The 11,686-nt window shown below is 53.4% G+C and overlaps 1 protein-coding gene across 4 annotated transcripts; it reads right to left on the bottom strand.

Annotated features, from left to right (window-relative positions):
* Nucleotides 1–1,600: 1,600 nt before the first annotated feature.
* Polm (DNA polymerase mu) lies at nucleotides 1,601–11,277 on the bottom strand. 4 transcript variants are annotated; one of them, XM_063234443.1, is made up of 11 exons: nucleotides 10,921–11,277; nucleotides 9,767–9,947; nucleotides 9,058–9,183; nucleotides 8,797–8,967; nucleotides 8,109–8,180; nucleotides 6,857–6,977; nucleotides 4,751–4,883; nucleotides 4,507–4,609; nucleotides 4,196–4,432; nucleotides 3,966–4,049; nucleotides 1,601–3,752 (listed from the first exon to the last, which is right to left on the bottom strand). In XM_063234443.1, the coding sequence occupies exons 1-11, from the start codon at nucleotides 11,148–11,150 to the stop codon at nucleotides 3,666–3,668; spliced, it is 1,545 nt and encodes a 514-aa protein (XP_063090513.1). In that variant the 5' UTR covers nucleotides 11,151–11,277; the 3' UTR covers nucleotides 1,601–3,665. The 4 variants fall into 4 exon arrangements, with proteins under 4 accessions (XP_063090513.1, XP_003465873.2, XP_063090515.1 ...); XM_003465825.5 differs by having other exon boundaries at nucleotides 10,963–11,276; XM_063234445.1 differs by having other exon boundaries at nucleotides 10,803–10,959.
* Between the last annotated feature and the right edge of the window lie 409 nt (nucleotides 11,278–11,686).

The following is an 11,686-nucleotide window of genomic DNA, read 5'->3' as shown; positions in this document are numbered from 1 at the left end:
ACAGTGCATGCTTAGTCTATGTGGCCCTGAATTGACCCCTAGCACTTAAAGAAAAAAGTACCAATTTCTAAAATTGACCGGTGACAAATGTACAGGTTTTTCCTGGCTGAACTGTGTAGTCTGAAGTATATAAAAACAAAGCTGATTTCAGAACTCAGTGAAAGGGGTCACGAGTACAGCTCGGTGGCAGAGCACTTATCTACCATGCACAATCCACAGCAAAAAACAAAACTCCCTAAAGCCAAAACAGTAAAAGGGGGCTGGGGTGCACCACACATCACAGTGGCAAGACCACAGGCTTAGCACAGGTAGCGGATACATGACACCTGGGTTTGAGCCACAATACAAAACAAATAATAACAAGGGTAAAGTTAAAAACATGTAAGTTAAAAAAAAAAAAAAACATGTAAGTTAGAAGGAGAATGATAGACCTCTAATTAAGACAGCTGGCATGGGGATATTTCTACCAAAATTTCTGAGGAAGAAAAATTGCTCTGAAATTGGAATAAAGGGACATCATATACTGATGATTCTAGGAAGATATAAACATTCTACAACGGAGCTTCAAGCCAGGTGTGGTGGCATGTGCCTGTAATCCCAGTGCTTTGGGAGGCTGGCACTGCAGGAGCACAAGTTCAAACCCAGCCTAAGCAACTCAGCAGGCCCCATCTCAAAAGTAAAAAAGGCTGTGGAGGTAGCTCAGTGCAGCAACCGTGGGTTCATTGCACAGTATCTCAAAACAAAAACAAAAACATTCACCCAACCACAGAGTATATATTCCTCTAAAGCACAAACACAACATTCACCAAGATTGAGAATACCGTGGATATAAAGTAGACCTTGACAAACTGAAAAGAATTAAAATCACGCAGAGTATGTTCTCTTGCCATAAGGGGATAAAACTTGAAATCAGCATCAAAAGGTTACTGGGAAATTTCCAACACTGGGAAACTGACCAACACTTCTAAATAATCCACGGGTCAAAGAGGACATCTCACAGGGAATTGGAAAATAGTTTGAGCTGAACAAAAATGAAAATACAACATAGCAAAGCTGTGGAATGTGCTAAATTAGTGCTCACAGGGAAATTTAGGTCAATATATCCTTATATTAGAAAAGAAGACATCAATGATCTAAGCTTCTACAGCAAGTAGGATACATTACACTAAAGAACAGAAATCAATGAAATTGGGGCCAGGGATTTAGCTTAGCAGCACAAGTGCCTGCCTGGCAAGCTCAAGGTCACGAGTTTGATCTCCAATACCAAAAAAAAAAGAGAGAGAGAGAGAGAGAAAGAGAGAGAAATCCATGAAATTAACAACAATAAAATCAATGAAATACAAAGATAGCTCTATGAAAAGATCATTATAAATGTTACACCTCTAGGGGAGAGTGAAGATAGAGACAGAGACGGAGAAGGAGATTAAGAGAATTACTGTCATCAGGAAGGAAAGAAAGGACATCATTAGAGATGACACAGACATTAAGAGGGTGATGAGAGATATTATGGATAGCTCTACATAAATCCAGCAGTTCTAGTAAAAATGGATCTATTTCTTGGAAATCACAAACCACCAAAATTCTGCCAAGAAAAAGACAATAAGAATCATTTGGTATTTATTAAAGAAATTGAATTTATAGCTTAAACCCTTTTGAAAAAGAACACTTTAGACCCTGATGAATTTATTGGTGAATTCTACTAAACACTAACAGAACAATAATTTTACACAATCTCTTCCAGAAAATCAGAGAACACTTCCCAAGTAATAACCTGAACTGCAAGCACCTAGTATCAAAACTGGATAGAGAGTGTAAGAAAATTGCCTTCCACAGACAGACATAAAATCCACAAATATTAGCATGTCAGTCCCAGTAACAGGTAAGAACAGTACACTAAGACCAGGCTTTATCCCAGGAATCACCTAAATCGATATTTCCAAACCAAGCAATATTATCAGGCTAAACAAGAAAATTCACATGATCATACTGCTTGATGCAGAAAGAGCATCAAATAGAATCCAACATCTGTTATAAAACACTGAGATCTAGGTGTGGTGGTGGATTCCTGGAAGCCCAGCTAGCTATCTGGGAGGCTGAGGCAGGAGGAGCTCAAGTTTGAACCCCATGTGGGCAAATTAGGGATGTAGAGAGACCTACTGTCAGAATAAAAAATGACAAGGGTAGGGCTAGGGATACAGCTCAGTGCGAAGGTCTTTGATTTTATCCCCAATATTAGGAGAAAAAGACAAAACCCTTGGCCATTTTGCCATAGTAAGTCAGCTGGCGAGAAGACGCTTGACATTGTAGACCACAGTGAGCAGCCTTCATCTTGAGCTCACATGGACATGGCACCGTGCGAGGCATCATGCCTGATGCTACATGCAGAAAAAGCTAGGCCTCGGTGCACAGGTAGAATCCTGGCTTAGCATACACAAGCCCTTGCTTGGGCCCCAGAACCTCCCCCACACACAAAACAAAACAAAAAAGAAAAGGGCCAGACCCCTTTGTCATCACCAGATGACAAAGGGACATGAATGGCCCTACAAGACTCTTGCCCGGGAGATGCCATGCTTCAGAAAAAGACTGGATAGCTCTGCAGGGCACATCAGTGACATCCAGGCACAGCAAGAGGGCACGGCCCAATCAGAGGGGGCCACAGGACGCTGGCGTTGGAGGAAAGGCGGGATGCACACATACGAGCAGCAGTGGTGTGAGCAGCTCAAGGAGGGAGGTATAGCCTGCCACCTCGTCACACGCGCAGGGGTCTGGACCTGACCGCCACTGTTGGTGCCAGGGAGCACTGCCACAATGGGCGCCCTGAGGCACGTGAGGGACGGACCAGTCATGTCCTGACGGTGGCAAGTGACCGGGCTCTAAGTGTATTAAAGCTTGTAAGACTGTCCTCTGAGTAGTCCGTTTTACTGCAGGTTAATTTCCAGAAAACTTTTTCATGAGGTGGGGAGTGGCCTAGGAAGCCCTCACCTGGCAAAATGACCTTGGGACCCAAAGAAGGTGGGCACAGGGGGCTCAAGGTGGACCACGTGGCAAAGGCAGGCCCCAATGTGCCTGGGGAACACAGGGCACAGAGCATAGAGGCTCCGCTCAGACAGCAGAACAGGGGCTGTTGCAGGACCGCTGGTGGCAGTGGAGCCAGGGGTGTGAGGGGTGTGTGGATGTGGATGGGGTGGCCGGGGAGGCAGGACCCCAGGTCCCTGCACCATGAGGCCTTGGGCCGGGAGCTGCCGCAGGGCTGAGTGGGCAGTGCTGGCAGGAGAGCTGACGACAGGCCTGGGGCAGAAGCAGCATGTCTTTGGGGGCTCAAGTTCTCTTGAGCTGGGTCCCCCCAGATGCTTGCATCTCATAGCAGACCCCTCAACGCTGCCACCTCTTGGCTGCAGCAGGGGACAGGGAGCAAGGCTTTCCTGAGCCCTTGTGAGCAGGGCACCCCCAGAAGACATGGCTGTGGCACCTCAGCTGATGCCACAGGCCCCACTGCAGTGCCTCAGCACATGGGGCTCAGATCCCTGGGCAGGGCAGGAACCAGTGCAGGGAGTGCCGAGAGCCGACCTGGGGTCCCACAGAGATGCCATGCCGAGGCAAGGCCCGGGCAACAGCACGTCCACGTGGAGACATTCAGCGTGTAGGGACTCTCCGGGTGGTGCGGGTCAGGCGTTCCGCTGCTCTGGGGGCAGGTATGTGAGGCCCAGGTGCCTGAAGATGTCCTCCTCAGAAGCCACGTGGAAACACGTCCTCTGCAACAGGAGCATGGCATCATCAGCCAGGGCCACACTTGGTGGCACCCCGAGATGGCCTGGCAAGGGATGCCCAGGCCTGGGGCAAGGCGCTGTTCTGGGGCCAGGATCTGGGATTTGAGATGGGGTCCTGTGGGTTACAGTGCCAAAGGCCCAGGCCAGATCAGACAGCAGTAGCCCGGGGCTCCTGGCCCACACCACGCCCCCACACACCTGCTCTGGGTCGAAGAGCCCATGGCTGTTCAGGCACAGCCCCTTCTCCTTCCGGCTGAATCGGCGCAGCTCCCTCTCAAAAAGCTGCAGGGCAGCACAGGGCTCAGGGGGCTGTCTGGGACACCCCAGCTTGCAGCCCCCTATACACAGCCTACTGGGGAGTGGGAGGAACTGGGGGAGCACATGCCTCAGAGAGGCCCACCAGGCCCCAGCCCGTGCACATGGCCCACCTGGGAGCCGGTCCAGCCAAGTAGGGCGAAAGGGAACTGGCTCCAAGGAGTGACCACCAGGTCCACCCTCACGGCCTTCCAGGCGGGCTGGGACTCTGGGTCTGCCCCCTTGGAGGGCAGCGGCAGGCGGAGGATGCAGAGACTCCGCTCAAAGGCGTCCATGGTATGGCTCTGCTGGGCCAGGCGGCTGGGGTCCCCCAAGCGGCTGCGCTGGTGCTGGTGGTACAGGACGAGGTCCTGCGGGGAGAGCAGGTGTCTAGGCTTGGCTGCAGTGAGGGTGCAGCTGGCCAGGCAGGATGTGGGTCGCTCACCTGGCTCTGCAGCTGGCGCAGCACGCTAGGCAGCAGCCCCGCCTCCCGGCCCTCCTCAGGGTGTGTGATGAGGAAGTCCACATCGTGGCCCTGTGGCTTCCCCCTGCAGGGACAGGCCAGCCTCGTGGGACAGCACAAACAGGGCAGAGACTTCTGCCCAAGCTGCATCCCTTCCCAGGGACGGGTGTCCATTAGGTGACCACACATAGGTCCCTTTGCTGGGAGGACACATAGGGGCCCTTACCTCCGGAAGCCGCCAGTCAGTGTGACAGTGGCCCCAGGCAGGGCCTGTCTCACGGTGGCCTCCACCAGCTGCTGCAGAGCCTCAGCATCTGGCCGCCCCACGGGGGTGCACAGGTCAAGGTGGTGCTGGAGCCCTGCGGGTAGCACAGCCAGGTTCACCAGTCCTGTCCCCACTCCACATGGCCCTGCACACCGCCGCACTGGGCCTCCTCCTCCAGCACAGGTGGTCAGTGGCCCAACCCTCCCCTCTTATGTATTAGTCCTTGTTTTGTGGTAGTGGGGTTGAACCCAGGCCCAGGACTTTCACACTAAGCTACATCCCAGCACCTTTTTTTATTAAGTCTCTGAATTGTCCAGGATGGTTCAGAAGTTATGACCCTCTGGCCTCAGCCTCCTCAAGTGCTCGGATTACTGGTGTGTGTCACTATGCAGAGCTTACATAATGAAAGGTTTCTGCCCTCGTATAAATTACAGGACATCATGGCAGTGGTCTAACAGGGTGGAAGGCCAAAGCAAAAAAATGACACCCTGATGACCACTTCCTCCTCCTTCCCATTTAGCCCTGATTACAACTTCCTCTTTCCTTTCCTGTGTGCGCAAAGAATTCCAATCAGTTCCTCAAGCGTCATTAATGCTCATCCCAAGTGCCACGTCCAGTCAGAGGTCACATAACCCTCAGCCCCCCTGTGCTGAGCAGTGGAGAAAGCCCAATCCCACAAGAGGTGTGCTCCTCCCTACGTCCTCAATAAAGGCCACTTTTTTTTCCTTTTGCTTCTCTATTGCACCAGAAAACCCTAACACACACTAGTTTCTATTTTGATGTAACTGTAGATTCGCATTTGGTTGAAGGAAATAATATTTGAGTTACCTCACCTTCCCCAAAAGTAACAGCTTACAAAACTATAGTAGAATCAGATACAAGGAGGCTGAGTTACACGTGCAGGATACAGCTTTGGTTTCTCCATTCATAATGTGTGACCAAGAGGCGATAAAAAGATGGGAAGAAGGCTGGGCATACAAGTGCACGCCTGTAATCCCAGCACTTGGGAAGCTGAGACAGGAGGATTGTTACAAGTTCGAGGCCAGCCTTGGCTACAAAGTGAATTCAAGACCAGCTTGAATTGCATAGCAAAACCCTGTCTCAAGAAGAAAAAGAAAGGGGCTAGAGGTTTAGCTCAGTGGCACAAACGCCTGCCTTGCAAGCAGGCAGTTGTGAGTTCGATCCCCGGTACCGATAAAAAGGAAAAAGACAAAAAAAAAAAAAAAAGAAAAAGAAAAAGAAAAGCAAGAAGCTGGGTATGATGGTATACACCTATAATCCTAGCATTTCTGGGAGGCTGAGGCAGGAGGATTGTAAATCCCAGCCTAGCCTGGGCAACTTCACCACCTGATGAGATCCTGTCTCTAAGTATAAATAAAATGAGCTGGGGCTGCAGCTCAGTGTGAAAGTCTTGGGTTTGAGCCCCAGAATCTCCTCCAACCTTTAAAAAAAGGACGGGAAGAAGGTGGCCAGGCCACACTGCCTTTAGCATCCTCCTGTCTCCTGCCCTGTGATGTCGTCACTGGATCTCCCATGGGCCAGTCAGGAGAAGCAGCAGCACCAGCGCACTCTGGGCCTTTGTATCCCCTGCCCTGGGGAGGGGGACTGTGGGTGCCTTGGGGGATACCCCACCTGCCTCCTGAGCTAGGTGGCATCCAGGGAGCTATACAGGAACAGGATAAGTGGCTGTGATGCCCTTCAGCAGGGCTGTCATCCAGGCAGGACACACAGACAGGCCAAGTGTGTGCTCACTGACGGCCTCACAAAGGCTCACGGTCACCTACCTGACATCCACGGACAGAATTTGAACCCAGGCCCAAGGAACCCAAAAGTTGATGCTCTTCCAAGTCATGGGGGCTCTTGCCCTGCAGGCCCCTGGGATGCCCCCACATCATGATAGATGGGCCTGAGGCCTGGGCCTCACAGGATCCAACAACATGGGATCCTGACAACCATGCTGTGACACAATGCTGCCTGCCACCAAGCCCCCTTTGCCCCAGCTGCTCCCCTCACTCAGCAGGGTGTGCCAAGGGCTCTGGGAAGCAGGGAAGCCGCTCCAGGGCTCACCTGCCTGCTGCTGCCGGGTCAGTCTCCTGGGCTGCTCTTGGAGCTCGTCCAGGGTGCGCAGTCCTTCTTGGTACCACTGATTGGCAGTCTTCACCCCAACCCCGAAAATCTGGGTGAAGAGCTGTGTGGATGAAGGACAGATGACAGGTAAGGCATGGAGCTCCCGAGCAGATGTCTCTGTGGTCCCAGGCCACAGGGCGAGGATGAATCTCTGAAGTCGGCATGCCGGCCCACTTGAACTGCTGACCTAGAAGCTCTGTCACTCAGGGCCTCAGAAGCCTGGATGAGCAGCATCTCTTCTCTGGAAACCCCCTTTTCCACTCCCAGCAGCTGGAACTGGCTTCGTGGTTCTCAACACACAGTGAACAATAGGGTGTTTTCAGCAGCAGGAGGCCTGAGGGGAGACCCTCGGGGGCCCCTCTGAGGCTCCTGCATAGCAGCCGGGGCGGCCATGGTCCAGGGAACCTGGCCAAGCATGTCACCTGGTCTGAGCCAGCCACTCACTCTCCCAGCAACTCTGGAATGACCCTGTGCAGCCACACAGCAAGGCCACATCTGTGGCCACATCTGCACCGCGGGAGGAGGACTGAATGGCTACGGGCCTCCCCCTTCTGGACTTTGCTGTGCCATCTTCTCCCTGATTCTCTGAACCTATTATAAGACAGGCCATTGTCACTTTGGCCAGTGAAACCTGACTCTAAAAATACCAAGGTTGGGGCTGGGGATTTAGCTCAGTGACATAAGTGCCTGCCTTGCAAGCAGACAGTTGTGAGTTCAATCCCTGGTACCGATAAAAAGGAAAAAGACAAAAAAAAAAAAAAATACCAAGGTTAACTAGGCACACAGGTGTAATCTTAGTCACTCTGAAGGAGGCAGCAGGAAAACTGCAAGTTCAAGGCCAGCCTGGATAATTCAGTGAAGTCTTTTCTCAAAACAGAAAAATAAAAAGGGCTGGGCACTTGGCTCGGGGGCACAGCACTTCCTTAGTGTGCATAAGGCCCTGAGTTCAATCTCCATTACTAAGGGTAAAAAATGAAAAAAACAAAACAGACAGTGCTGAGTGTTCTAGAAAATTCTGTGCTCAAGTAGGCTGCTGCCTGCTGGTCTCCACTTGGCATTCTTGTGTGTATCAGGTGTCAGCTCAGCTGCTGTCGTCTTGCAGAGACCTTCTCTGACCCCAGAGCTGGGTCAGTGTCCCCTGCCTCATCCCCATGTGTGCTGTGGCCCTGCCAGGTCCCACCCGCCTGCGCACCTTCATGGTCCGGTACCTCTCAGAGCAGCGAACCCTCTCCACCTCCTCACACACGCCTCGCTCCAGCAGCTCCTGGAGAGAAAGCAAAGCAAAACTCTAAGCCCCTGGGACCAGAGAGAAAGAGAGTGAGCAGTCAGGGGAGCCATAGCCAGGGACAGGGAGATCCCTTCTCCTACTTCTGGGAGGCTCTTGGTGCTACAGTCCACTAGGACTCAGCGACAGACCCTGCTTGGGAACACAGGCAGCAGGGTCCAGGGTCAGAGCTTCTCATGGCTGCAGTGACAGCAGCTGAGGCCCCAGATACCGTGGGTCATCCTGCAGGTGGGTGTCAAGTCCCAGGAGATATAAACGCTTGCTTTCGAAATGTGTGTGACTTCGCTTAGAAGTGTCTTTTACCACCATGGATTTTTAAGGTGGAAATGCACAGCAGGAAAGCTCCTTGTGTCAGGTTCTCAAAACCTCACACTCAAGGTACTGTCTTCCAACACCCTAGGCAACTGGCGCCCAAGAAGAAGACACCAAGGCCAATAGCTCCCTGCACTGGGTTCTCGGCACTAAGGATGGCCTTCAGTGCCTTGTGGCAGCTCTGTCTCTCCCTGCTGGGCTCTGAAAACAGAGACCCTGCTCTCTCATCAGGCCTCAGGGGCCCCTACTCCCGCTTGCCCCACTCAGTGTAGCGGGCACCAACCTGGATGACGCTGGTGGAATGTTCTCCGAAGTGTGGCAGCCCCTGCAGCTGGCTCAGTTCTGTGACAGGCCAGGGCAGGGCCTTGAGCACTGAGGCTGCTCTGCGGAAGGAGAGGAGGCGACCCTCACTGCCTTCGAAGCCTGCTGCTTCTGCCAGTGTCTCCAGAGCCTCCTGCAGAGAGGGGCCTTTGGTGAACCCCGAGTGACCATCCAGCTGCAACCTGTCTGAGCCCCCAGGGCAGGACCTTCTCACAAAGCTCACCGAGAGGCTGCTGTTGTGGTGCATGAGGGGTGTGGAACGCTGGCAGGCGTAGGCTGGCATCACTGCTGCTGCTGGCGCTGGTGCTGGTGCCACTGGGTTTGGAGGTCTCTTCCGTGGCTCAGGGACCTGGGGAAAGGTGATATATGGGTCATGATGAGGCTGCAGGGCTGGCAGGAGCCAGGCAGAACCCTGTCCTATCCTAAACATTCACCTTGGGCCTTTGGGGTCTCACAGGCAGAGGGAGCCAACTGTAAGAGGGTGAGCACAGGCAGAGGGAGGCACCGGCCTGCAGAGGGCGCTTTTCAGGCCAGAGAAACAGTAGCAACATCTGCTAACCCTTATGGAGAACTTCAGCTGCCACCCCACTTGCTGCATGTGCTTCACCTCCCCAAATCCTCCCAATCAAATGGGATGGGGGCACCGAGGCTAAAGAGATGGCCTCTGACTCATGGCTCACAGGCACACTCAGCACTTGCATGCAGGCAGCCCAGCTCCTGGGACTCCTGAAGGTCATCCACTCAGGGAGGAAGAAAGGGCTGAAGATGCCACGTGGTGAGGACAGACAGTGGAATGGCCCAGCCCCAGCTTTTGCTCCTGCCATGGCACTCTACTGGATTTTCAGGGCCTCCTGGTGGTCCAGTCACAGCCCTCACATCCTCCAGAGGACACAAAGGCACTGTTGCCATGTCTCCAGGTTGCACCAGCTCACCTCCAGGCGGTGTCGGCCCTCCACGGGCACAGGCTGCCCAGCTGCCATGCTCTCTGTGAACCAGGTGATGTCCAGCAGAGCTGGGCAGGGGCACCCTGGGTGCAGAGTAGCTTCCTGTTCCTGCCAGCAGACAGCCTCCTCTGCTGAGGTCTGCTCCATCACCACGTGTGTCACTTCAGAGCTGGCAAAAGGAGAAGAGGGTGAGGCCCAGGGTCCCACCTCTTCAGTTTCATACCTGTGAACCTTTGTCCTTGCCTTGCCCTGCATGGTGATGACCCTTCATTCTCCAAATGTCACCACCTGTAGAAAGCCCAGTCCCTCCTGCTAGGCGATGAACACCCCTATTATTCTCTGAACTGTGATTCTGCCAGGCATAGTGGCAGAATCTAACCTGAATGGGGAACACTGAAAGTCTGAGCCCAGCTTGGACAACTTACACCCTATCTCAGATTTTTTAAAAGGCTGGCAATGTAGCTCAGTGCAAAGGCCTCGGGTTCAATCCCCGGGACCAGGAAAACAAAAACTGGTTTCCTGTCCCAAGTATGCTCTCTTGGACAGCCTGACTATGAACTTATCTGAGTCTTTCACCATCTCAGAGGAGCTCCCCAGAGGCTGAGACCAGGTGATCTTCATCTCAGCGCTTGGTTTAAGCACAGATGTGAAGCCTGACTCTATGAACCCTGGCTCTGTAAAACTCGCTGCATGGCCTTGGCAAGTCGGGTCTTCTCTCCTTTGTAAAGTGAAAGATAACATGTTGTTATGGTTAGACTGCCCTGCTGCACTCTAAGATGCTTTCGCTTTTTCTAGCTCTCCAACTTCTCTCAGGTGAGTCTAATGTACTACCATCCCTCAGGAATGTTTAATTTAAAAACAGAAGTAAATAAAGGCTGCAAGGAGCACTGGCTTCAAGTTCATTTGCTTTCCTGTCTCGAAACCATTTCCTCACTGGGCATCCACTGGGATTTCTTCCTAAGGGCTCCGAAGGGCTTGTGTTTCAGTGATGCCAAAGAACACTCCCGGCTCTCATAAACAGCACCTTTCATCGAAAGGGAAATCGCGGCCTGGGAAAGCCCACGATGCGAAGAGCCAGGTATTTCATCCCAAGGCCGTCGTCAAGAGGCATGGAGGACCGAGGCAGCGGCGGCACACCGCACCTTGCGACGCCGGCGCCCGCAGGACCCTCGGGGGCAGAGCACCTGTACACATCCAGGACACGGAAGCCTTTGGACAGCGCCAGGCGTGTGAGGAAGCTCCGGCGGCTGCGACCCATGCGCGGCTCGGCCAGGTAGATCGCGACGTCAGGGAAAAGCACCGAAGACGGCGTGGAGCAGGCGGCAGCGGCGCCCGGAGACCTCGCTCGCGCTCGCCGCCGCTTTGGAAGCATCTGAGCGCGGACTCGGGCGACTCCTGGGGTCCGCGGAAGGCCGGCGGACGGAAGCCCGGAGGAAGGCGGACGGAAGCCGGCTGGACCAGGAAACGGCCCCGTCCCTATGCCAAAAAAAAAAAAAAAAAAGCCAAAGACCACGCCTACTATTTAAATCACCGGGTGCGGGCGGGGCCGGCGAGAAAAGGGGCGGGACCTTGCCCTCCCTGGGGAGCTGGGTCTGGGCCCGGGCTCCGCCCGCGGCTGGCTCTGGTCTTTCGCCGCCCTGCGTCGGCTCCGCCAGTTTCGCTGAGTCTGCAGGGTCTGCGGAGGCGCGGGTCCGAGAGGGCTCTTGGGGGGCCTCCCCTCGGACGCGTGGGGAAGGGTTCTTGGGCGAGTGGCGCTGGGATAACTGGCCGGCCCTTTGGAAAAATAGAAATTGGCGCCCACCCTCACTGCTTAGCACCAAATAAATTCCAGATGGATCAAACATTTAAATCTGAAAAAGAAACCAAAACCTTACTGGAAAAAGAACTAATATCACAATAATCTTGGAA

Source organism: Cavia porcellus, unplaced genomic scaffold, assembly GCF_034190915.1.
Source record: "Cavia porcellus strain 051 isolate PalLab524CR breed Dunkin Hartley unplaced genomic scaffold, mCavPor4.1 scaffold_23, whole genome shotgun sequence".
Taxonomy (NCBI): Eukaryota; Metazoa; Chordata; class Mammalia; order Rodentia; family Caviidae; genus Cavia; species Cavia porcellus.
The sequence above is the reverse complement of the archived record's forward strand: the minus strand, read 5'-3'. Positions and strand labels throughout refer to the sequence as shown.

Bases quoted from the DNA above. Each gene is read 5' to 3' on its own strand.
- Polm (XM_063234443.1), bottom strand. From the start codon at position 11,150: ATGCTTCCAAAGCGGCGGCGAGCGCGAGCGAGGTCTCCGGGCGCCGCT. The intron at 9,184-9,766 runs GTGAGCTGGTGC...ACCTTTCCCCAG, and splicing joins AGGGCCGACACCGCCTGGAG to GTCCCTGAGCCACGGAAGAG. The intron at 8,968-9,057 runs GTGAGCTTTGTG...CCCTCTCTGCAG, and splicing joins ACCACAACAGCAGCCTCTCG to GAGGCTCTGGAGACACTGGC.